The following is a 27,456-nucleotide window of genomic DNA, read 5'->3' as shown; positions in this document are numbered from 1 at the left end:
TCCAATAGAATAAAACCAGATGTGGTCAGAGACGATGGAGGACGAGCTGAGTGAGTGACTGAGTCTCTGAGTGTTCGTTGGTTTCTAATGAGTCAAACTTGAACTTGAACGTGTTTTATTACATAACTGATATCAGATACTAGATGATCAATAACAGATCGACTCCTCGGGAATCAAACGTGCCGTCGTTTTTTTCCCCCTCCGGGTCGTCGTCGTCTTGTTGACTTCATTTCAGATCCTGAGGCCTCGGCAGGCGGGGATCCCTCCCCCAGGTGGGGAACTGAAAAGAGGAAGTGGCATGTGGTGTGTGTGTGTGTGTGTGTGTGTGTGTGTGTGTGTGTGTGTGTGTGTGTGTGTGTGTGTGTGTTTTCTCTGAATGTGCAATGTGTGAGTTTAGAGGAAGAGGAATCAAGAAGTGCAGAGTGTTTTTTTTCAGCCTCTCAGATGCTGCTAATCTTCCGCTTCCCTCTGTTCTCAGCCGCTCCGACTTCACTCGCTGTTTTTACTGAGGAATGAACTGAGCTGCTGCTTCTCTTTCTGCTTCTTCTCCTTCTGAACCTGCTGCTGATTCTTCTATGGACTCACACTGAGTAAGTAAAGAACCGTCCACTGCTTTTTTCCACCACGTCGTCGATGTCGTGTTATTCGGTGAAAGTGAAACGGGCCTGAAGCCTGTCGTCGCTGCGTTTAGCGAGAAACGAGTCGATGCTTCGTTTTTTTTTAAATGACGTTTGAAGCCGAGTTCCTGAAACTTGAATCTGCAGCTTCTTGGATTCTTTATTTAATTGTTTTGGTTTGCAGAAGAAATGTTTAAGAAACGTCTGAGTCACAGAGATAGAGAGAGAGAGAGAGAGTTTAGTTTGTGGTTTAGTTTAAAGAAGCTCCACAGGAAGGTCAAGGTCAGAGGTCAAGGTCAGAGGTCAGTTGAGGGAACAGGAAGTTCAAGTTAAAGGAAGGACAGTTCACTCAAAACCAACTGTCTTCGTAACAAAAAGACACACCAAAAAACATCCAAATACCTCCATGCTGCTCGTATGTAATGTCTCACTTGTATTGAAGCCCCGAAATGCGAAATTGTTCAGGAAAAAATTAAATAAGTCTATATTTCAAGCTTGTTTTGTAGCGGAAGCTTCTCTTCCTGGTCCGTCCAAATCTCGCGTGATTTGCGCCGGCGTCAGTAATCGCACTGACGATCGTCTGAAGATCTGAAGAAGCGCAAATCTCGCGAGATTTGGACGAACCAGGAAGAGGAGCTTCGAGAAGCTTCCACTACAAACAAGCTTGAAATATAGACTTTTAAAATTTTTGTCGGAACGATTTTGCATTTCGGGGCTTCAATACAAGACGGACATTACATACGAGCAGCATGGAGGTATTTGGATGTTTTTTGGTGTGTCTTTTTGTTACAAAGACAGTTGGTGTCCATTTGCAACCGTTATATGGACATGCACTGCTACGCCGAGACCCCCTGTAACTCAGAGAAGCCACGGAGGACTCTGAAACTTCTCCCAGCCCTTAGTCCACATGAGGGGGAGGAGATAATGAGTGAGACAATTTCAATTTTGGGTGAAATATCCTTTTAAAGTTAAAGTTCAGCTTCTGTTCTGTCGTCTCTGCAGCTTCTGGTTCATTTTCATGGATTTAATGTGAAATATGAAGCAGGAAGATGAAGAAGGAGTTGTTCTGTTTTTTATTTTTATTTGATTTGATTGATTAGATCAGTTTTGTCACAGAGTTGATTAGAGTTTACACTGGTTCACACTGGCAGGATGTTATCTGTGTGTGTGTGTGTGTGTGTGTGTGGCCACTGGTTTCTGATGAAAGTTGCTGATTATTTCGGTTCATTCACCAGATTTGCTTTAGTATGAATGAGATGAGAGTTTGTTGTTTCTTTAACCTGCTGCATCAGTTAAATTAGTGCACGTGTTTTATTGTTGCACATCTTGCATGAAGCTTCACTTGATGTTGAGCAGCGTGAAACTTAAATGTCATCGTGGTCTTGACAGGAAGTCTGTTTTTCTTTTCTTTTTTGTGCCGTTGAGGAAAAAGAAACTGTAGAAAAGCAAATAAACTAACTAGGTTTGATGAAGCTGTAGCTTAAAGGGATAGTTCAACATTTTTGGCAAATTGTCCCATTGCCATAATCCCTATAGTCATAGCAGTAGGTTCGTTACCTTTAATTGTCGGTGCAAGCTGTTTTTAGAACGGCGGAGCAGAGCCGTGAGCTGCTCAGAGCTACGCTACGGAGGCTCATTATGGGATTTCTTCCCCTCATCATCAAACTCATCAAATACACAATCCAACAACTCCACAACGCTCTGGTGGACAAGTTGTGACCTGCACATTCACCACGCTATGAGATAATAACACAACGTTACCAGACAGAGTTGTTTTAGAGGGAAATTCATGCAAAACCGCTGATGCACGTTGCCTTCAGGGACAGTTTTTCATCAACAGTCTCTGTATTTCCCTCTAAAACAACTCTGTGTGGTAACGTTGTGTTAGAAGAAGCAGAGAGAAACGTTCAGGAGGTAAATTTCCTCTGCTGAGTCGAACAGCAGCAACAGAACCACATCTGTCTGCAGAAACAGCTGCATGTGAACGCACCACAGGATGTTAGCTTAGCCACTCAGCACAGTTCCTGCACAGCACACACATTTACTCCTCTTCCTCCTCCTCCTCTTCCTCCTCTGAGCTCCACAGCTCTGAACTCTCTCCAGGTTTATTTCATGTTTTTCGCTGCTGACTGAGTTACTGGAGGTGCGTTTGTTTCTGTTACTGTCAGAGAAACGTTGAACGACGGGAGGCGACAGAGCTCCACCCACCACCACCATCATCACCACACACTGCAAAAACTCAAAATCTTTCCAAGAATATATGTCTTATTTCTTGTCAAAATGTCTCATTTCTAGTCAAAACTAAACTCTTTCCACTTAAAATAAGACTCATCACCTAAAAATCAACTTGTTTTTAGATCATTTTCACTTGTTTCAAACACATTTTCACTTGAAATAAGTAGAAAAATCTGCCAGTGAAAGCAAGTTTTTTGTGCTTGTAATAAGAAAGAAAAACTTGCTCCACTATCAGATTTTTCTACTTATTTCAAGTGAAAATCTGCTTGAAAGAAGTAAAAAGTGTCTAAAAACAAGCTACTTTTTATGTGATGAGTCTTATTTTTAGTATAATGAGATTTGCTTTGACTAGAAATGACATTTTGACTAAAAATAGGACAAATATTTTTGGTAAGATATTTGATTTTTTGCAGTGCATGTTCCTGCACTCAGGCTTAGTTTAGTTTAGTCAGGTTTAAGGTTAAACCTCTGAATCTGAGTGGTGATAGAAAGAAAGAAAGAAAGAAAGAAAGAAAGAAAGAAAGAAAGAAAGAAAGAAGGTGAATAATAATAATATAGTGTTTGAAACATAGTGGTTGATGTTTTAGCATGTTGTCAAACTGTTTTTTAATTTCCTCTCAGGTGTTTGACGACACTTTTCCTCTGTCACTCTGCAGCGACTGAAGTTTATCTGATAAATCTTTTTTCTTTTTTTACCTGGAGAAGAAATGTAATGTTGTGACTTAACGAACATGTGGCATTTTATTTTATTTTGAAAGAGCCTCCAGAGTGTGTGTGTGTGTGTGTGTGTGTGTGTGTGTGTGTGTGTGTGTGTGTGTGTGTGTGTGTGTGTGTGTGTGTGTGTGTGTGTGTGTGTGTGTGTGTGTGTGTGTGTGTGTGTGTGTGTTTGCAGGAACTTTAACGAGGTCATGTAGCTCAGAAGGTTCAGTCGCAGGATGAAGAGATGTTTTAACGACCGACTGTAAACTGGAACATATGTGAACCATATTCTATGTGTGTGTGTGTGTGTGTGTGTGTGTGTGCGTCCACACCCTCACATCTCCTTCTCCACCCTCTCCATCCTGTTTCAGTGTAGGGCTGAATGACTATTTGCACTATCGATTAATCTGTTGATCATTTAAATGATTCATCGATTAGTAGTTTGGTCAATAAAATGTTAAAAAATGTTGAAAAATATCAATCAGTGTTTCCTCAAATGTCTTGTTTTGTCCACAAACCAAAGAGAGACTCAGTTTATTGTCATAAAGGAACAAAGAAACCAGAAATATTCACATTTAAGAAGCTGAAATCAGAGAATTTGGACTTTTTTTCTTAAAAAACCCCGACTCAAACTGATTATTAGATTATCAAAATAGTTGCCGATCGATTTAATAATCGATTATTGTTCGCTTAATTGTTGCAGCTCTATTTCAATGCAAAGTTTAGTGTGTTTGCAAATGTGTGTGTGTGTGTGTGTGTGTGTGTGTGCGTGTGTGCAAATGTGTGTGTCGTGCATCGTAACATTTCAACACTCAGGTCTGTTTCCTGACGAGCCTCAGTTCGTTTCCTCTGCAGCTCCTTCCTTCGTTCGCTGTCGCTCTGTAATAAAGAATAGTATAAACACAACAGTAAATGTCCATCTTGGTTTACCTGTGGTTGCCCGTAGCAACTGTCAATCAATCAGTCGGTCATCGTTGCAGAACCAGGCCGGGGGGGAAGGGAGGGTGGGGGAGTTTCCATCACCTTGAAGAACCTCAGCCTCTCTCGTTTCCTGATGAACTGTGAAGTCGTGACTCGTGTTTGTTCATAAACAGTTTCAGTCTCGGCTTTTCTGTGATGCGTTCACGTGCACGCGACATGTACGGTATGTAATTTACAGGTGTGAACTGAGAAAACACAAGAAAACTGGAACTGGAACATTGTGGGAAAGTTCTGTGATTTTATTTTTTAAAAAGTGAAATATTTCTTTAAGGGGAGACACTGCAGGTGAATAGGGTAAAAATTTTAACTAACAGATATCACCATGAAACTTACCAAGTTTATCACTCACATTAAAACAAATATTTTTTATATTACAAGTTTTGTCAAATTTTATGTTTAAATATATAAATGGGGCGATAACGAATGAAATATGCGCTAATTTGCATAGCTACATTTCCAGAACAGAAATCTGAACAATGCATAAAGCTGCTTTCAAAGTTCTTGTTTTATTTTGTTGACATATTAGAGTCAGAAGTTTTTACAGAGGAGGATTTTGGATATCTCTTTTTATCACTCTGTAAATGAGAAAATACTGTCACCAGATCTAAAAAAAAAAAATCAAATTTTGTCATGTTTTTAGTAATAAAATGTTGTATAAATCAGGCTGTGAATGATATATCAACAATCCCCTCTGTAAAAACCTTCAGAATATAGACAGGAATAAAACTGGAAGGTTTGGTGTCTGTAAGTGCTGCTGAAGTGGAGATTTCAGGTTAAGAGTCTGAGTCTGAAAAACTCTTTTTGAGAAAACGGCCTTGTACTGTAAAAAATGTCATAGTTAAAAACTTTAATGTGGATTTTCTACCATTTGTTTTGACTTTTCTGAAAGAAGACATGTTAAGGAAGAAAAACAGCCCAAAATCTCAAAATTGATCCGTGCACACCTTTAACCTGAGCAGACCTAGCTAGCTGTTAGCTGCTGAGCTTTTATTTTGAAAGGGTGTCGGTTTCTTCCAGTGTGAGAGATGAAAGATAAAAGACAGAGAGATGCAGGTGAGATGGAGATGGAGATTAAAATAGAGAGGCGTAGAGAAGAAGGAGGAAGAGAGGAGGAGGAGGAGGAGGAGGAGGAGGAGGAGGAGGAGGAGGAGGGCAGCAGCTCGGTTCAGCGTCCGAACAGACGAAAGAAAGCAGAAGGAGGAAGGAAGAGAGAAAAAGGTGATAAACAGATGCAGCGAGAAGAGAGAGAGAGAGAGAGGAAGAGGAGCATGACAGAACTGATGCGTAGCTGTATCATCATCATCATCATCGTCCTGGCAACCGGATGGCTGTGGTGCTGCTAGAGCCGCGTGGTGACTTCCTGTTTGTCAGCTGCATACAGGAAGTAGCTCTGTGTGTGTGTGTGTGTGTGTGTGTGTGTGTGTGTGTGTGTGTGTGTGTGTGTGTGTGTGTGTGTGTGTGTGTGTGTGTGTGTGTGTGTGTGTGTGTGTGTGTGTGTGTGTGTGTGTGTGTGTGTGTGTGTGTGTGTGTGTGTGTGTGTGTGTGTGTGTGTGTGTGTGTGAACGAGAGGGGAAGCAGCATTATAGTCTGTAGTGTACGTGTGAGGGAGTGGCTCTTCTGTCCTCATCATGTTGTTGTTGTTGTTGTTGTTTCACTAGTTTTGTATTTCGCAGCGTTTTTTTTAGGCTACGTAACTGAACTGGTAACTGTGCAGTGAGTTCATGCGGCAAGATTTCAGTCTAAAGAAAAACTCCCAACACAACAGGAAGTGTTTCTGTGGGGACACAATAAAGTGACGGACTAAAGGCTAAAGGCTAATGCTAAGCTAACAGTCCATGTCAATAACCCCCCAATTCCAATCCGCCCCCTAAAGCCTCAGGCCCTGAACCCTCCCTGACTGAAGTGACGTCAGCTCTAAGTGACAGAGTGTGAGAGTGTGTGAGGGTCCAGATGCTGTAAACATGAATGGAACAGCACTTACCCTCTCTCACGACACGTTACCTTGACAACAACATGTTGTTGACTCCGGTCTTGGGCCGATAATTTACTGTACTTTCAACACGCACAAGGTGTGTGAGGTAGGGCTGAACGATTTTAGGAAAAGATCTAATTGCGATTTTTCTGGCAGATTTTTCAATTTCGATTTGTTTCACGATTTTCTTCAAATCATGTTTCAGTGCAATATACATAATGTACAGTAACATTAACAGATATTACATCATTCCATTCAAAATAAATGTCATTACTCTAATGGAAGAATGAAAACTAAAGTTAAGCATTGATTAGAAAATTATTTATTAAGAAACATGGCATGGGACGGAGACGGCATGCATGTGTGAAATAGTCGAAAACAGATCCTAGGTCAGTCAGGAGCACTGAAAAAAATCGCAGCTTTGACGATCACGTGATCGCGCTGTTTGAAATCGCGATTTCGATCAGAAAACGATAAATCGTTCAGCCCTAGTGTGAGGGGCGCGGACTCAAAACAAAATATTCCCGGATCAGATCTGATCAAATCATCATCAATAATCACAAACTGCACGTTAATACTGACAGTAAACTTCTTTTTTTTTTTCTTTCTTTCTTTTTTTTTGTTGTTGCTCCTGTCCATTAACAATAAAGGGACAGCGGAGCTCTCTCTGACTACGTGTGGTAATTTACTCTTTTTTTTTTTTTAACACTTGCGTTCCAACGGCATCTCATGTGTTTGACTTCACAACGCTATGAACTGTGGGTAATTCCCCTACCCAAAGTCAGCATCGGTGCTGACTGACGGTAAGGGGGGGGGGGCAGTAAGGGCTCATTCACTGACTCACTGACTTGATGATCTGACAGTGGAACAGAACTCACACACTCACAGACTTCCCGTGAACGCTCCTCTAAGTCAGTGAGTCCGTGAGGGGTCGGATTGGAATTGGGCCAACATGTCAGTTTATCGTGTCCCCAGACCGGTCCCTCACTTTAATTGTGACTGGTCCCTCGCTTTATTGACCGGTCCCTCGCTTTATTGACCGGTCCCTCACTTTATTGTGTCCCCAGACCGGTCCCTCGCTTTATTGACCGGTCCCTCGCTTTATTGACCGGTCCCTCGCTTTATTGTGTCCCCAGACCGGTCCCTCGCTTTATTGACTGGTCCCTCACTTTATTGACCGGTCCCTCACTTTATTGTGTCCCCAGACTGGTCCCTCGCTTTATTGACCGGTCCCTCGCTTTATCATGTCCCCAGACCGGTCCCTCGCTTTATTGACCGGTCCCTCGCTTTATTATGTCCCCAGACCGGTCCCTCGCTTTATTATGTCCCCAGACCGGTCCCTCACTTTATTGACCGGTCCCTCACTTTATTGTGTCTGGTCCCTCACTTTATTATGTCCCCAGACCGGTCCCTCGCTTTATTGTCTGGTCCCTCGCTTTATTGACCGGTCCCTCGCTTTATTATGTCCCCAGACCGGTCCCTCACTTTATTGTCCGGTCCCTCACTTTATTGTGACCGGTCCCTCACTTTATTGTGTCCCCTGACCCTCACTTTATTGTCCGGTCCCTCACTTTATTGTCCGGTCCCTCACTTTATTGTGTCCCCAGACCGGTCCCTCGCTTTATTGTGTCCCCAGACCGGTCCCTCACTTTATTGTGTCCCCAGACCGGTCCCTCGCTTTATTGACCGGTCCCTCGCTTTATTGACCGGTCCCTCACTTTATTGTGTCCCCAGACCGGTCACTCGCTTTATTGACCGGTCCCTCGCTTTATTGACCGGTCCCTCACTTTATTGTGTCCCCAGACCGGTCACTCGCTTTATTGACCGGTCCCTCGCTTTATTGACCGGTCCCTCACTTTATTGTGTCCCCAGACCGGTCACTCGCTTTATTGACCGGTCCCTCACTTTATTGTGTCCCCAGACTGGTCCCTCGCTTTATTGACTGGTCCCTCACTTTGTTGTGTCCCCAGACTGGTCCCTCGCTTTATTGACTGGTCCCTCACTTTATTGACCGGTCCCTTGCTTTATTGACCGGTCCCTCGCTTTATTGTGTCCCCAGACCGGTCCCTCGCTTTATCGTGTCCCTCGCTTTATTGACCGGTCCCTCGCTTTATTGTGACCGGTCCCTCACTTTATTATGTCCCCAGACCGGTCCCTCGCTTTATTGACCGGTCCCTCGCTTTATTATGTCCCCAGACCGGTCCCTCGCTTTATTGACTGGTCCCTCGCTTTATTATGTCCCCAGACCGGTCCCTCGCTTTATCATGTCCCTCGCTTTATTGACCGGTCCCTCGCTTTATTATGTCCCCAGACTGGTCCCTCGCTTTATTGTGTCCCCAGACTGGTCCCTCGCTTTATTGTGTCCCCAGACCGGTCCCTCGCTTTATTGACCGGTCCCTCACTTTATTGTCCGGTCCCTCACTTTATTGTCCGGTCCCTCACTTTATTGACCGGTCCCTCGCTTTATTGTGATTGGTCCCTCACTTTATCGTGTCCCCAGACCGGTCCCTCACTTTATTGACCGGTCCCTCACTTTATTGACCGGTCCCTTGCTTTATTGACCGGTCCCTCGCTTTATTGTGACCGGTCCCTCGCTTTATTATGTCCCCAGACCGGTCCCTCGCTTTATTGACCGGTCCCTCGCTTTATTATGTCCCCAGACCGGTCCCTCGCTTTATTGTGACCGGTCCCTCGCTTTATTATGTCCCCAGACCGGTCACTCGCTTTATTGACCGGTCCCTCGCTTTATTGTGTCCCCAGACCGGTCACTCGCTTTATTGACCGGTCCCTCGCTTTATTGACCGGTCCCTCGCTTTATTGTGTCCCCAGACTGGTCCCTCGCTTTATTATGTCCCCAGACCGGTCCCTCGCTTTATTGACCGGTCCCTCGCTTTATTATGTCCCCAGACCGGTCCCTCGCTTTATTGACCGGTCCCTCACTTTATTGTGTCCCCAAACCGATTCCTTGCTTTCTTGTGTCCCCCACTTTATTGTGTCCCTCACTTTATTGTGTCCCCAGAAACACTTCCTGTTGTGTAGGAAGCTTTTTGCCAAGTTCTTTTCTTGAACATGTAGCTTTGTGTCAGTTTTCCTCAGTGTGTTGAGCCTTCAGGGCCACCGTAGGTAGCAGAACGTTAGCTTTAGCTTCAGTATCATCATTAACATCGTTGGTTCTGTTGTCTGCAGCTTTTTCTGTGTCTGACTGTATTTTCTTTCTGAGCCTCAGCGGAACAAAACCCTGCGTCCTGTCTGTGTCACAGCTGATGAGAAAAGAACAATTTAACAGTTGATTTACAGGACGTTTTCAGGAACTTGACAGTAAAGTTCCTGCTACATGAAACATTTATAGTCGGTCAGTAAATCAGCTCATCGGAGACATGTTGTTCCCAGTGTCTTTAAAGTGTCTCTGTAAACTGTCCACTTACAACAAACGCCAAAGAAATAAAAGATAAAATAAGAATAAATCAGATTGAAAGGCAGGACCTTTTCATTTTCAGTCAAGTGCAATTTGTTTTCTGATTCTTATCAACAACAACCACCACCACTTCATCGACCTCACTCCTTTCCTGTCGACACCTTCAGTCCCAACCTCAGTCGACCTCTGCAGGGACGGTGCTGCAGCAGTAATATACATATAGCTATATATTTATAACTCACACAGGGAGGAAGTGAAACTCTGTGTTTTATCACCGCTGCTTCTTGTGGACACTGTGAATTGACTGTGAAGTCACTTCATATGCAACAACGCCGGCTCAGCTGCCTTTTCTTTTCTTTTCTTTTCTTTTTTTTCCTGTATAAGAAGCTGCACTGCAAAAACTCAATATCTTACCAAGAATATTTGTCTTATTTCTAGTCAAGATGTCATTTCTAGTCAAAACAAATCTCATTCTACTTAAAATAAGACTCATCACATTAAAAAGTAGCTTGTTTTTAGACACTTTTTACTTATTTCAATCATATTTTCACTTGAAATAAGTAGAAAAATCTGACAGTGGAGCAAGTTTTTCTTTCTTATTATAAACACAAAAAACCTGCTTTCACTGGCAGATTTTTCTACTTATTTCAAGTGAAAATTTGTTTGAAACAAATGAAAATGATCTCAAAACAAGTTAATTTTTAGCTGATGAGTCTTATTTTAAATGAAAAGAGATAAATTTTGACTAGAAATGAGACTTTTTGACAAGAAATAAGACAAATATTCTTGGAAAGATTTTGAGTTTTTGCAGTGTGCAGCTGCGGCGGTTTTTAGCACTCGCTTCAAACCGTCACTGCTTTGAACTAAATATGACTGAGCCCTGTTATGTGAGAAATGTGCATTTAGCTGCTGCTCTAATCAATCATCAATCATCAATCAATGGACTCTCCTTCTTCCTGTTTGTTTAAAGTGTGTGTGTGTGTTGTGTGTCTCTGCAGGGCGCAGCCTCCAGTGCAGATAGTGTAACAGAGAGGGAGAGAGGAAGATGCCAGCCCCACCTCCCCCACCTCCCCCGGGGCCTCCCCCTCCTCCCACCTTTAATTTGGTAAGTCATCCAAGTCATCCGTCCGTCCGTCCGGTCCTCAGTGGAGACACCCGGTGGACAAACTGTGTCACAAAAACAACATGTGTCTTCTTTTTCCTAACACAAACAACGTCATAAAGGGCAATAAATGAAGTGGGACAAGGGATTTACACTGCAAAAACTCAAAATCTTACCAAGAATAATAATATTTCTATTGTCTTATTTCTAGTCAAAACATCTAAGACTCATCACATAAAAAGTAGCTTGTTTTTAGACACTTTTTCTTTTTCTTTCAAGCATATTTTCACTTAAAATAATCTTGATAGTGGAGCAAGTTTTTCTTTCTTATTACAAGCAGAAAAAAACTTGCTTCCACTGGCAGATTTTTCTACTTATTTCAAGTGAAATTTTGTTTGAAACAAGTGAAAATTATCTAAAAACAAGTTATTTTAAGTGGGAAGAGATTAGTTTTGACAAGAAATGAGACATTTTGACAAGAAATAAGACAAACATTCTTGGAAAGATTTTGGTGTAGGCAACCTTTTAATTTACAGGCCGTTAATTGTGTGGTAATGTGGAGAAATAGCCAAGAAATAACAGTCAATTTCATAGTAAGGTCATGTTTTTCATAAAGGTTAAAGATTACATATGCTTTTCATGCTTTTTTGGGGGGAATAAAAGGCCAGAATTTTTCTCCACAAAGTTCTTGCAATTGACCGTTATTTCTGGGCTATTTCTATGCAATCAATCTCATGTTATTTCTTGGCTGTATTTCTCAACATTACTATGAAATTGACCGTTATTTCTAGACATTATGATGCAATTAATTGTTATTTCTTGGCTATTTCTTGACATTATCACATAATTAGCGTCCTGTAAATTAAAGGGTTACCGTGACTTATTCATGATTAAACAGCTTCTTCTCACTCCTTTTCAAATATGTATGATTATGCTTTTGTGTTTTTGTTTCCAGTTTTTATTCTTCAACTTGTTTATGTTATTCACAGACGAAGGAATGAACTGAAATTGTGCCTTATTTTGTTTTGCATGTTTGAAATCGATAAATAAATCAAACATGTGTCATCTTCTTCCTGTTCTGCTTCAGGCCAACACAGAGAAGCCGAGCCTGAACCGCTCCGAGCAGCAGGGCCGCAGCGCTCTGCTGTCAGACATCGGTAAAGGCGCCAGATTAAAGAAAACCGTCACCAATGATCGCAGTGCGCCCGTGATGGACAGTAAGTCTGAACGTCCTCTCTCCACACACCACCACTGACATCATTCATTATTTATTTATTCTATCCAAGTATGTGACATAGGGGTGTAATTTATGGTGGGGTTAGGGGGGTTATAACCCCAACCCAAATACCTAATCCAGCCAATATAACCTCATAAATTATCATATAAATGCTGGTATGAAGAAGTTGTTGTTTTTACTGATTTAATTTCATTTGCAAGCAATCAAAAGTAATATTTTTTAATAACCATACAATGTGTAGCTGGTCGCTAGTTTGCTCGTGGTAAGAATTTATATATTTTGATGTGCATTTATCTGATCTGAAAACTGATTGACTGGAAAATTTGGTCTTTACATCATATCAATGACTAGGTGTGGTAGCGTCCATCTGCCTGGTGAGAAATAGCTCCACGATGGGAAGTGGTGATATGATAAACTGATGAATAAGCTTTAGTCCTGTCAGAATAAATGTGTTAATCACCACAATTAAATAAAATGCGTTAAGAATAACGGTGGTAAATGACTGAAACACCTTTTATTACCAAAATTAAGAGGTAAATTAGCCATGTCCTTATCAAAGTTAATGGTTTTGCACTCTTCACTAGCGCTAGGACATATATACATATATTTTTTTGCTTAAGAAAATCATTTTATGGACAGAGATCCTAACTAATTACCAGGAAAAGTAGGCCTAACTATTGTGTTACTCACTCAGTATTCCTGTGTGGAGGAATACAGGAATACTGAATGAGTTGGTTAGTTCCAGATAAATTACTTTTTCCCGACCAGCTGTTCGACTGAAAAAAAAAAGTGAATATAACGTACTACACTTAATTTGTGACGTTACAGAACCTAAAGGAGGCGGCGGTGGAGGAGGAGGAGGAGGAGGAGGAGGAGGAGGGGGCGGGTCTCCTTTAGGAGGTCTGTTTGCAGGTGGGATGCCAAAACTGAGGTCTTCAGGAAACAGAGAATCAACAGGTAAGAAGTCATTGATGATCATCTGAGCTTTTCTTAGACAATAAACCTTACAATAAACATAGTTTTTTATAAACAGTGATATATACAGTAAAGTTTTATTCCTCAAAGTGCATCTGGAGACCTGGAAGGCCGGTTCATTCGTAGTCCAACGAAATCCTTCTATAGCGCCCGACACAAAACGTCCATAAAACTACACAAAAACCATTTCATATTCCTCCACACTGCTCGTTCGCTGCAATCCAAGTGTCCTGAAGGGAGATAGTCCAGAGTTTACTGGAAACTACCTCATTTAGGACATTTTTACAGCCTAAACTGTCCTGTATTGAATTTGGAACTTGGATTGCAGTGGACGAGCAGTGTGGAGGAATATTAAATGGTTTTTGTGTAGTTTTATGGACGTTTTTGTGTCTGGCCCTATTGACTCTCATATAAAGTTTTGGTTGGACTAGGAACCGGCCTCCCGAGTCTCCAGATGCACTTTGAGGAATAAAAAACTACTCCGGAGTATTCATCAGCATGAGGGAGAGTCACTAATGACTCACTAATGAATTTCATTTTTTGGTGAACTATTCCTTTAACTGCAGTGTTGTGTAGCTAGCAGGAAGAGAGCTAGGTCTCCTCTGCGCATATTTTCTCGGGTCTTTTCCTACGGTCGCCCACCGTAGCGACAAGCGACTGACGACCAGAGACTTGGGATTTCTCATCTCGATCGACAGGGCAAAAAATCGCTCCGTCGCTCGGCCGCTGTCACTCGGAGCCCCAGCGATTTTTACATTTTTACATTGACTTAAGATGTAAACTTGTCGCCCGCGATAAAAATAAAAGGTCCGGTGTGAACGCACCTTTAAGAAATTGACCGGAATTCTCCTTTAAAGGTTGGGTCTGGAGTTTTGTGCCCAAAAATAAACATTTATGTTAACAACATAACACCGGAGGCTCCCGGTGTCGGTGACGGTCGGCTATCGGCCCACGGCTCCAGCGCTTCACTCGGACTGTATTTCCTTTCCTTTGTTGTCATGACAACCGCTGCTGTCTGGTGGCAGGAGGCTACACAGCTTAGCCCGAGAGGAGGGGCTAAGTTTTAATGTTTTGTTTACAAACTGCAACGAACAAAACTCCAGACCCTACCTTTAAAGGTGTACAGAAATGGCCATTTGTCCTGTTTGTCACGCCGAGTTGTCACGAGCTGCAACACGAGTTTACCCGAGTAAGGAAAACTAATGTGATTGGTCGTTATGGAGCGGGTGGGATATTCAAAGCTTGGGGCGAGACCGAGCTCCGTATGTGTGTGTGTGTCTCAGACGTTTGAATGACGGATTACGGATCCAATATCAGTGGCTGGTGAATCGTGTACAGGCTGACGTATAATCCGTGCGCCTGCATTATCCAATGAGAAAAAAAAATACACACTTTCATCCTGGATTTACTCAAAAATAGAATTTTGAACAAAGTTTGGCCTACATCGTCTGATAGATGAGTTATTACACAAATTTTATGACCCAGAGTGGGCTCAACCTCAATTTTCTTTTCTGTACAGCTTTAAGCACATTATTTTAATTTTTACACATTTTTGGTGTTTTGTGTGAAGCTGACATGTCTGACTTCTCCTCCTCCAGACTCCGCCCCCAGCCGTGGGCCCGTGTTCCCTCCAGGAGGTCGCTCCAGTGGCCCCACCCCCTTCGGCGGCGGGGGCGGCGGCCCCCCTAAACTCCCCGGAGCCCCCGCTGGCGGCCGCGGCGGCTCCCGCCCCAGCTTCACGTCCCGCCACGACACCGGCGGCGGCGGCCCCCCTAAACTCCCAGGAGCCCCCGCTGGCGGCGCCCCTCCTCCTGTCCCCAACACGCCCCGACCGACCCCGTCCTTCCAGTCGCGGGGGGGTCCGCCCCCTCCCTCGCTGCCCGGGGGGCCGAGGCCGAGCCCCGCGTTGTCCGGTCCGAGCGTCCCCCCGGGTCGCCACGGCGCCCTGCCCCCCCCCCCCGGGAGGCTCCTCCCCCTCGGGGCCGCGGCCGGGCTTCTCCGCCCCCGCTCCTCCTCCTCCGTCCAGCGGCGGCCGGCCCCCGTTGCCCCCGGCGCCCGCTGGGAGGCCGCCGCTGCCCGACGACCGCCCCCCTCCTCCCCCCATGGGCGGCGCCCGGCCGTCGATGCCCCGCGACATGCCCCCCCCGCCCCCTCCCTCCATCAACTCCAAACCTTCTCCCTCCTCCTCGTCTCCTCGCTCGGCGCCCGGCGGCCACATGGGCGGCCCCCCTCTGCCGCCGGGGCGACCGGGCCCCCCCCCGTTGCCCCCGACGCCGGCCGGAGGAGACGACCACAGCACGCCGCGGCTCCCGCAGAGGAACAGCTCTCTCAACAGGTAGACGGACCGGACGGAGAGTGGATTGATTTGTTTAGTGGTGATGATGGATGAGTTATGTGCATATGAAACCTATATGCAGTTTATCATACTACTGTATATACTATATAGCCTATACACCGAGTTGGTAACCAAGGAAACGTCACTTCCGGTCAGAGCCGTGGGGGAAAACAAACCGATTCCCCCGTAGACATAACGTGTGAAAACGCGACATTTTAAACCTTTGTCTAACGCTTGTCCACTGTCATGTCTTAGTTTGAATCACGATTGTCGATTGTTGTCCGTACATTTTAAAATATTGGGTCTTTCAGTCGGTCACATCCGTCTGTCTATGGAGGAACTGTTTGTCTTCCCCCACGGCTCTGACGTTTAGGTGGCGTTCCCTTGGTCGCCGCCGGCCCGGCTCTAGACACTCGGAGACGATGCCCAAGAGTTGTTTATATAGTTGTTTAAAATGCCGCGTTTTCACACGTTATGTCTATGGGGGAATCGGTTTGTTTTCCCCCACGGCTCTGACCGGAAGTGACGTTTCCTTGGTTACCGACTCGGTGTATAGGCTATATAGTATATAGCCTATATACGTATGCGTATATATGAAAACGGACAATTTTATGTATGTCACATATTCAAACCTATATTAAAACCTATAGGTACTTTCTGTGTGGGATCTGACGCTGTCTGTGGAAAAAAATTGCGGCTTTGACGGATGTAAACAGCCTAAGCCAGAGGTTCTCAAAGTAGGGTCCGGGGACCCCCAGGGGTCCTTGATAGGGTTGAACGGGGTCCACAACTTTTTCTTGAAAGTTTACCACTTTTTTTTTTATCTAGAATTGTTTTTGGGACATTTTACCACTTTTTTTCTAGAACTTTTTAACTTTTTTTTGAGAAATTATTAAATTTATTTTAGAAATTTGACTTTTTCTAGCTTTTTTTTTTTAAACTTTAAAATTTTCCCACTTTTTCCTCCAAATTTTTTTTTTATTTTTTGAAATTGTACCACTTTTTTCCAGAAGATTCTCTACAATATTTCCAAAAAATCACGCCATCTGCCCTAATTTGAACGTACATTGACTAAAAAAGTAATGATCTTCAGTCTCAATACAAATATTTGTGTATATCTTTGTCCAATGGGGGTCCGTAGTCTAATTTGTGTCAATTTAGGGGTCCTTGATGTAAAAAAGTTTGAGAACCACTGGCCTAAGCAGCGGAACTTCCATCCACTCCTATTCATCGCTGCCGTGGCGATGCGGGGACAGACACAACTACCGCAAAACAGGAGCAATTAAACTGAAAATCTTCAGATTCCTTCTTTTAGACCTAAAATGATATGAAAATACAGCCCTGAGTTGAATTTGCCCGGAATTGTCCTTTAAGGTCTTTATTATAATTAATTTAATATAGTGTAATTTAGCTTAAAAGGGAATATGGAACATCTACTTATCTACATATATTTATCTATAAATTATCTTATTGCACTTGGAGGATTTTCAATATTGGTTAACTTGCAATAATCACATTATGCAATAATTGAATTGAAATCTTTATGTAATTTTATCAAATCAAACAAAATTTTTGTTTTTTCAAACCACATCTATATTAAATTATTGCCTTTTATATTTTAAATGAAACAATATTATATGATAAATATGTAAAATGCTCATATACAAGATGCATATAAAGTTATAACTCAAAACTATGATAATTTACTGTAATATAGCAGCTAGACGGACGTGTGGGAGAGTGGATTGATTTGTTTAGTGGTGATGGATGAGTTGCGGGCGCAGCCAGGTGTGTACACAGCGGCTCCTATCACACTCACACACTCCGATAAAGTGTGTGATGAGTGTGTGATAGTGAAATCTCTCTGGCCGTCGCTCTGTCGCGTTTTGCATATAGATTCAAATCTAATGGCCGCTCGTTTCTGCTGCAGCAACATCATCATGCAAACTGCTGCATGTCGCTTCCCGCCGACACCATGAGTGATCGGTCTCTTTTTAAACCTCTCAGTTCACATAAATCATAATGTTTTATTCAGATTTTTTATGCATTTATGTGTGAATATAAAACTTTAATGTATTAAGGTTTTTATAATGAATTTAATATAGTGTAATTTACTTTAATAGAGACTATGGAACATCTGTTTATGTTGTATTTATTCATAATTTATCTTACTGTTAATGGAGGATTTTCAATATTGGTTAACTTGCGATAATCACATTATGCAGTAATCAGATTAACTGTAATATACACAGTTTTATGCACAAATATCTATTTATACAGTCTATTATACAGTTATACAGTCTATTTATACACAAATATAACATTTTGTCTCCAAATAGGAAAAAACGTTTGGGAAAATAATGTAATTTTATCAAATTATACAAAAATATTCTTTCTTACAACCACATCTATATTAAATTATTGCCTGTTATCTTTTGAATGAAACTATATTATATGATAAATATGTAAAATGCTCATATACAAGATACATATAAAGTTATAACTTAAAAATATGATCATATAATATAACTAAATATTATAAAATACAATACAAAACCATCCTAGTTTGTGTGTTTTAAACTCACACGTATCGGCTTTTTCAAGGTTAACTTTTTGAATTTTACTATATCTAGGCTCATTTATGATTATTTAGTTATAAGTTGTTATTTACATGATTTAAAAAACTTAAATGTACTTAAAATTTTTCTGTTTTTCAGCCACGCTCCCGTCCCGGCTCACGCCCGGGCCGGACCGCTCCCTCCTCCGCCCAACGAGAGGCCGCCCTCTCTCGGCAGGAACCAGTCCTCCACTCGCTCAGGTAGAACAACCAATCAATCAATCTACTAATCAATAGATCCATATTTTTAATCCTCATTAGCGTCTTAATGAGATAGTTCAACATTTTGGCAAATAGGCCCATTGCCATAATCCCTATAGTCATAGCAGTAGGTTCATTACCTTTAATTGTCGGTGCAAGCTATTTTTAGAACGGCAGAGCAGAGCAGTGAGCTGCTCAGAGCTACGCTACGGAGGCTCATGGGATTTCTTGGTTTCAAACTCATCAAACTCATCAAATACACAATCCAACAACTCCACAACGCTCTAGTGGACAAGTTGTGACCTGCACATTCACCACGCTATGAGATAATAACACAACGTTACCAGACAGAGTTGTTGTAGAGGGAAATTCATGCTAAACTGCTGATGCGCGTTGCCTTCAGCGACAGTTTTTCATCAACAGTCTCTGCATTTCCCTCTAAAACAACTCTGTGTGGTAACGTTGTGTTATTATCTCATAGCGTGGTGAATGTGCAGGTCACAACTTGTCCACCAGAGCGTTGTGGAGTTGTTGGATTGTGTATTTGATGAGTTTGATGAGGGAAACCAAGAAATCCCATGAGCCTCTGACGTAGCGTAGCTCTGAGCAGCTCACGGCTCTGCTCCGCCGTTCTAAAAACAGCTTGCACCGACAATTAAAGGTAACAAACCTACTGCTATGACTATAGGGATTATGGCAATGGGCCAATTTGCCAAAATGTTGAACTATCCCTTTAACTCATCATTTTTTGTTTCCTCTCTTCAGGACCTCTTCCTCCGCCGCCTCCCTCAGGGCGCAGCGGCGGCAGCGTGAGGTCATCGCCAGCTCCCCCTCCTATTGGCCGGCCGCCCATGGAGTCGTCTTCTCGCGGCGGCCCCGGCGGCGGCGGCGGTCGACCCCCCCTCCCCCCGGACCGGCCGGGCGCCGGAGGAGCGCCCCTCCCTCCCCCGCCCATGGGCAACGGCTTCCAGAACTCACACCACAACCAGAACCAGGGTGAGTTCACAGGAGAAGCGTTGAGATGTCCTGAGCAGGGCCGCTGGAAGTCATTTTGAGCAGGGGGTGCTGAAAAAAGAAATTCCTTTTTTAGGACGACAAACCCCCCTCCCGAACGACAGAATGAACGGAGCCCTGATGCAAAGCGTACAATTCAGAAAAAAAAGAAATCTGCCCACGTTTTGTGTCTTATTATTAACTAAGTCTTATTCTAATAACAAACTGGTCGGCATTCTTAAAGCAGAAGTAAGCGATCCGGTCGTTTTGGCTAATGCTGCGTTCCAGGCAGGCTTTTGAAACCGTAAATTACAGCTTCAAGTCACAACTTACGACTTTGTAGCGTTCCAGGCAACTCACTTGTGTTTTTCCGACCTGTTTTACCTGTGAAAGTCACTATAACGGCCACTCGTAACTTCCGACCCGTGAACTCGTACCAGATCGAACTGGTACCACTTCACAGGTCGGAAAAACACGAGTTACGAGTTGCCTTGAACGCACCATAACGTCTTGTCAGCCGATGGAGTTAGCAGCCCCCGCCCTCGTCATGGATCTATTGGTCCTCGTCCCTACGTCACCACATTCAGGCGCATCCCTTGGCTGCACACACAGCCCTGCATGCCGTTCTCTCTCCTCATTGGATAAAACTTGTAGGATACGAGAAAAGTTTTCTCCTTGGCTCAGAGCAGAGCAGATTTAAGACGTATATTAACACAAAAATATCGCTTACTTCTGCTTTAATAGTCATTGGCGCTATAAAGTGAGTCTCTGTACCATCACAGTCTATGATACACCTCTGTTGTCTCAAAAATCCGTTTAGGCACACCATAAGGAATTATTATCCAACTATTTACACTACAACTCTCCTCATAGGGCTGGGCGAGACAGCCTAGTATAGTAAAATCTCAGATTTTTTCATGAAAAAATCAGTTTCACGATTTAAATCGTTTTTTCCCGTTACGGTGAGAAAGAAACTTTTCAATAAACTTTCTCTAGTTTTGAACTGACAGTGACACAAATACAAGGTAAAAACCACACAGCCAATTTGCAAACTTGGTAAAAGAGCTGTTCACGTGAAAGATAACCAGATGACAAACTTACATGGACATCTGTGTACACCTGTGTAAGGACAGCTCCGCTTTCCTGCCGACTCACCTGCAGCTCACTGAGAGCTGTCAGGGAGCGCTCTGCTGTTTCTCTCAGTGGGAAGATTACACACTCTACTTTAGGTCTAGAAAGAGTTCAACATTGGAAGATCTAATTAGTCACCAAAACATTCAGCATAAATTATTAATAGGCTACGTATTCATAATTATTTGAAATATTTTTTTTCCAATCTCACTCTGGCCACCCCCAGCACCCCCACTTCCCACGGCCATGTTCCTGAACGCCTCGTCATGTCACGTCACTGATTGACTTTTTTTTTTGTCTGTTTCTGTCTCGTTAACAGACGAGTGGGAGTGTCGCTTTAACTTCCACCCCCTGTCCGACCTCCCGCCCCCGGAGCCGTACGTCCCGTGCCAGAAGACTTACCCCAGCAAGATCGCCAAGACCGACAGCAAAGGTCAGACACACACACACACACACACACACGATCTTAGAAGCAAATACAACAAATAAATATATAAAATGCTAAAAATTGCATATTAAAAATGTTAAAACAGCATTTATTTAAGTGTTAAATAACAGAAAAAGTTGTGTTAGTGTTAAAAAAAAAAGCAAATAAATCAGATTTCAGCTGGAAAACTAAAATGTAGATTCTGTGATTTGCCATCAAAGTGTTTTTTTCAGACGTTTACAACCAACTCATGACTCATTAGTAAAAATCCACACATTTATTCTTCTGTAGCTTCCTGTTTTTTAATCATTATTCATTGCACCACTGTTCACTACTAAAGCAGAGTGGTCGAATCACTGTATGACATCATAATTTAAAGCTTTAAACACATTTCATGTCAGAACAAGTTCACTGGAACGACTCTTAACGCGACTGGACTCAAATTGAAACTTTAATCTGTTTTATATTTATTCATCATTTCCTCCTCAGGGAAGTCATAGTTGTTTTTTCTATTTCAGTTCTCTATTTATTCTATTTTTAGTATTCTATACATAACATTGGATGTACATATATATTTTTCACTAATCTAATCTCTTTCACTAATGTCCTTTATACTGTATTCTAATTGTATTTCTCTGCTGTACTTGATTTTCTTCTGGGTTCAATGAATACCTCTAAGTCCCAGGCTTCATTTGTCACATACAGTTTATTTAATAAATAAACTGTATGCACAAACAGTAACTGTGATTAATATTTTAAAAGTTTGTTTTTTCTTTGCCAAAGATACAGAAGTCCATAATGCCATCTACTGACATGTATTTAAATTTAGAGGATGTTATTAATTGGAAAAAAAACAACTTTACAAGCCAAGTTATACATTAAAAATTTAAATTAAAGCACAAAACTCTTTCCTTTTTGAAAGAAAGAGATAAATAAAACATGATATAACCTCACGTGATCTCACAGCGCCACCTAGTGGAGGAAACGTCACATAACATCCTCTAATAAACACACAAATACATGAACTAACTCCTCTCTTTGATTGATTGATTGATTGATTGATTGATAGATATTTAGATAGATAGATAGATAGATAGATAGATAGATAGATAGATAGATAGATAGATAGATAGATAGATAGATAGATAGATAGATAGATAGATAGAACGATAGATAGATAGATAGATAGATAGATAGATAGATAGAACGATAGAACGATAGATAGATAGATAGATAGATAGATAGATCGATGGATGGATAGATCGATAGATAGAACGGTCGATAGAACGATCGATAGATAGATAGATAGATAGATAGATAGATAGATAGATAGATAGAACGATAGATAGATAGATAGATAGATAGATAGATAGATAGATAGATAGAACGATAGATAGATAGATAGATAGATAGATAGATAGATACTTTATTGATCCCAAGCTGGGAAATTACAGTGCAGCAGCAGCATTACACACAGTGACGATAACAACATAGAGTATAAGAACTTAACCCTCTATGGTACCATGTTGCCCTCAGGCAACATACCACTTTTTGGCCTGTCACATCTCCACAATTCATCCCATTTAATGCTGTAATACTTTAAAAAAGAGAGGAGACCTTAGAGAACCAATAACAATGCTTTAATTTATCACATGACTTTCAAGAAGCCACTGAAACCCTTTTTTGCAGACTTTTTCAAAGGAAACAGGTTTGCCATTTTGCTCCACTAAAACGGTCTGAAAACATACAGTAACTTCCTGGCCCTTTTTCATCTGGAAAAAAATATATTTACACTAATAGATTAGTAAAGTTTAATTTTTAATAGTTCCATGCAATTTATTTACTTATTAAATAATGGAAACTTGTTAAAATGAGCCTGTTGCCCGAAAGCAACAACGTACCATTATAGAAAATTGCAATATTGCCTTGAGGCGACAGTGGACCATTATGGAATCAAAATTGCATTATGAGACTATGGTAGTGTGTGTTTAGGTGTAAATATAATGTTCAAAAACATATAATTCATCATAATTTTGTTTTTTATCCTTAATAAATGTGATTTTGGATGCAGTAAAGTAAACATCAGGCTATTATGATGATGATGAGGAAGATGAGAATGAGAATGTGGATGAGGATGAGGCCAGTGAAGGTGAAAGTCTACAGAGACTGCTGTTTCTAATACAGTAGATGATGAACCGTAATGGTACAATGTTGCCTACAGGCAACAAATCCCAAAAACTTCCAAAAATAAATAATTTTTTAAAATGTCTTTAGATCATGTTTATTTAGTCTATTTTGAGACATAAAAACACTCCAAATATTTTTTCCCCCACTGGCATCATAATGCAGTGTACCATAGAGGGATAAAGAACAAACTATACATAATAAAATAGCAAATAAAATAAAATGTAACGTACAAAAGTATATATTGTATATTTATTGTATATTGTGTTTCTTTCTCCTCTGGTCCAGGTCCTGGTAAGAAGGAGAGAGGAGCTCCGCCTCTCCCTCCCATCCCCAGGTGAAGGAGCAGCCACGCCTGAAGACTCCTCAGTCCTCTTCCTCCTCCTCTTATTCCTCCTCCTCCTCTCCTCCTCTGTCGCTCATCGTGCTGCTTGATTTGTGTTTGTCTGGACTGCAACAGGTAAAAAAAACAAACAAAAAAAACTCATAAAAGCGTGGACCGGACCGGACGTTCGTGTGACCAAGTAACAGTTTACATCCGAGCCTCTGTAGCAGCAGAACGGCAGCAGCATCCAAAGACCGACGCCTGTTCCTACTGCGGTACACTGAGAACATGATAATAAAAACACATACAGTATGTGCCTGTGTTGGTACTAGAATATATTAAAAAAAAACATGTGTTTTTCAGGTTTACAACCAAACTTTGGGAGGAAGTAGCCTTTTATTTTGTGATTTCATTTCTTCTCTCTGGTCGCTGTAACATGAAAGTTTCTCATCAACAATAGTATTTCCATGAAACTTGATCAATATTGACTTTTTGTTTCCTCTTTCGTTTATGGAGAAATGAAGTCGACACAGCTCAGACTGTGAACAAACCACTGATGTCACAGGAGAAAAGTCATTAAAGCTATTTAAATTTGATTTAGAAAACAAAAAACAAAAAATAAATCATATTTTACAAGCCATTAAAGATAAGAATTGTAAAAAATTATTTAATAAATGATCAATTAATACTTCAGATTTCTAAATTGATTCACAAAAACAGCATAAAATACTAATTAAATAAAATATTTATAGATTAATTCATGAATAAATAATAATAACAGTGCTGGTCACACCCACTGATTACCTGGGAGCCAATCAGAAAAAAGACTCTATTCTGTCATTTATTAATGAATTAACACAAATATTTCAAAAAGTAGTTGACTTAATGGCAGTTTTATGCTGTTTTTGTGAATCTATTATTACATCTAGATGGATGTGAATCTCATTTTTAACATTTTCTTTCTGTTAAAATATGAAATAAAGTAAATCTTTGGTTATTTTTCCTGTAACGTCACGGTGCTCCGTACCAGACAGCATTAGGCGAAGCTCGATCAACTTCTTCAGGTCATATTATTGTCAACATCTGCAGCAGCGCAGGGCGAACCAAACCAAACAGATGTGTTGATAAGCTGTTTCCCTTTTGTGTTTGTTTTTTGATTTATTTTTTGTGGACCAGTGTTTCCCTCATGCCTTTTTTCTTTTTTTGGAGGGATTCAGGATTGTTCTTTGAGGCTGCTTGATAAGAATTAAGGGAATTTGCCTTTTGTGCCTTAAATCGTTATGTACATGTATGTTTGTTCACCTCTGAACGATGTAAATGTAAAGAAAAAGGAAAAAAAATAACAGAAGCAATACAATACAGCTGCTGGATTGCCACGTTATCTTGATTATTTAGCATAGCAAAGACTCTTAAAGGGATAGTAAAAAAATTTTTAAAGTGGGGTTGTATGATCTACAAATAGCCCCTAAGTACTTTAATTGCAGTAGAAGACTCTCTACACTCCTCCCGTTAGCAACGCCAGCCCATAATAGCCCTGCCCAGAGATTTACACCATACAGTGTTGTGAATCGACCCAAAGAAACGGCCTATTTTCACGGCCTAAAAGAGGTTTTACCTGAAAAAAAATACACAGTTCCATTGTTCGCTATAATATAATTTTTTCCAGCCCTTCAAAGTGCAGGAAAAACACAGTTTTTATTTGGACCTAACCAACTGCTGATCGGCGGGCGCTAAGCCGCTAACCCTGGGCGGAGGGATACGTGAGTTGGTTAGGTCCAAATAAAAACTGTGTTTTTCTTGCACTTTGAAGGGCTGGAAAAAATTATATTATAGCCAACAATGGAACTGTGTGTTTTTTTTCCACATAAAACCTCTTTTAGGCTGCGAAAATAGGCCGTTTCTTTGGGTCCATTCACAACAATGTATGTTGTAAATCTCTGGGCAGGGCTATTATGGGCTGGCATTGCTAACGGGAGGAGTGCAGAGAGTCTTCTACTGCAATTAACGTACTTAGGGGCTATTTGTAGATCATACAACCCCAATGCTACTATCCCTTTAATTAATTAATTAATTAATTAATTAATTACAGCATCGAATAAGGAAACCAAACCAAAAATGGCTTCCAAGTTCCTGCCTTGCGCTGCGTTTAAAGACATGCGGAGGAAACGCGGGTGTTTAATTTGCCAAAGCCACGTGTGCCTTTGACAGGTATGTGTGTGTTTACATCTGTGTTTCTGTTGGAACCACTGAACGGTACTTTTCATGTGTCGCTGTCCAGATGTTTATAAAGGCGTTGTGTGGGTTTGTGTCAGCGTGGGTTTACAATTGAACTGATCTATTTTTGTTATTGTGTGAGAAGGAGCTGTGTATGTACCTGTATGGTATTGATTGAAGGACTGTATTATTATAAGTTATGTTTCAGGACTGTGCAGTATTATGTTTTGTTTTTTTGGCTTCACCCAGCACTGCTTCCAATGGTCTTTTGTACACGTGATGCAATATTATTATTATTATTTTTGTGTCAAAGAGACTTTTTCTTTAAGACAATCATACTGAAGCAAAAATCTATTTACGTCAATAAATAAAATGCTTTAAGATGCTTTACATACATGTGCTCTGCCTGGGGGAGGTCAGGGAGGAAGCGGGGTGCTTTTTATTTTTATTAGAGTGCACACAAGGACAAACAAGGACGGTGAACTTACTGCGGTGTCAGAATCCACATGAAGACTTTTTGGTTTTGTATTATCAGATACACAATATGCGTGATTTACATGTTTTTTTGTGCAATAAAATCTGGCAATAATTTGATACTCAAGTGTCTCAGGAATGTATTGTGATGTATTTTAAATGTCGTCACCATCCAGAACAGTAGAGGATTAAGAATAGCCACGTTATCATCATTAGACAACCTGGCTTATAGGGAGACAAAGCATTTTCTGCAGTTACGGTCACAATTTGTAGTAAAAGACATAAATACATATCATACAATCATATGATGCATTGAATTCTGTACATGATATACATGCACATAAGTAAAAAATATATACGGAACCTATTAGAAATGGTAATTTTGGCATATATTGACATAAAGGTTACTAATACATATGTTTATCTCTTACAGAAGTATGCTACAAGATTATACATATAAAGTGTTATGGCCTATCACTGATGCTGCTTCAGCTTTTTTTTTCTTTTTACTTTTTTTTTTTCCCCAATCAATAAAAACAGATACAGAAATACAAAAACACAACTTCTTGTAATGGCTTTCTTAGCTTCAAGTGATAGGATCTCGAACAGGTTTATGCCTTCTTTACGTATTACACCGTCTGGTATCAATTAGATATACCGAGGATGATCATTAGGAATATTATATCCAAAAATTTCACCCATGACTCTTAAAACCCCCTCCCAAAATGACTGTATTTTCATACATGACCAAATATATGACAATGGTTGGCATTCAGTTGCCCACAATTTCTCCAACAATATTGATGTTGGCCTAACTGTTTTTGGTTTTTGGTGTAATAAGAAAACGTGTTAATTTTTTCCAACCAAATTTTTTTTAGAGCTTGTTGAGGTATGTTGGGTCTTAAATACGGACGATCAATCACTCCCAGATAGTGTTGCCACCTTTCAGAAATGAAAATAAGGGACGCAGACAACTCAATATTTAATTATTTTTCCCATTTCACTTATATATACTGTCCCTGTTGCTTCAATGAACCATAATTAAATATTTTTAATATGTGTAATGATCAAATGAGTGATGAAATAACCATATATGTCATTTAGTGGTCACATTTTGTCTGTTAACTTTTGCTGCAGAACAAATTGAGCCATGAGATCCAAAAAGATTTAATCATGATGTCCTTATTATCACGTGAATGCAGCAGCAGCAGCAGCGCCACATACATACACGCCAATGAGCTCCATCCGTCCAACCAATCACAGCTGGAATGTGAATCGTATCTCGGCGCTGATTGGCCGAGCCGCCTGTCAGTCACGTCGTA

General features: G+C 41.2%; 1 protein-coding gene across 1 annotated transcript; it reads left to right on the top strand.

Moving 5' to 3' along the window:
- Positions 1-398: 398 nt before the first annotated feature.
- wipf1b (WAS/WASL interacting protein family, member 1b) lies at positions 399-24,789 on the top strand. The gene is given in 10 exon segments (XM_085799329.1): positions 399-590; positions 10,918-11,024; positions 12,109-12,238; positions 13,087-13,215; positions 14,832-15,181; positions 15,183-15,568; positions 18,286-18,386; positions 19,152-19,382; positions 20,830-20,943; positions 23,410-24,789. Coding segments are annotated over 9 exon segments (1,554 nt in total). The 5' UTR covers positions 399-590; positions 10,918-10,964; the 3' UTR covers positions 23,463-24,789.
- The last annotated feature ends 2,667 nt before the right edge of the window (positions 24,790-27,456 follow it).

The sequence above is a fragment of the Trachurus japonicus genome, chromosome 15 (genome assembly GCF_045865225.1).
Source record: "Trachurus japonicus isolate A0001 chromosome 15, Traja_1.0".
Classification (NCBI taxonomy): domain Eukaryota; kingdom Metazoa; phylum Chordata; class Actinopteri; order Carangiformes; family Carangidae; genus Trachurus; species Trachurus japonicus.
The sequence above is the reverse complement of the archived record's forward strand: the minus strand, read 5'-3'. Positions and strand labels throughout refer to the sequence as shown.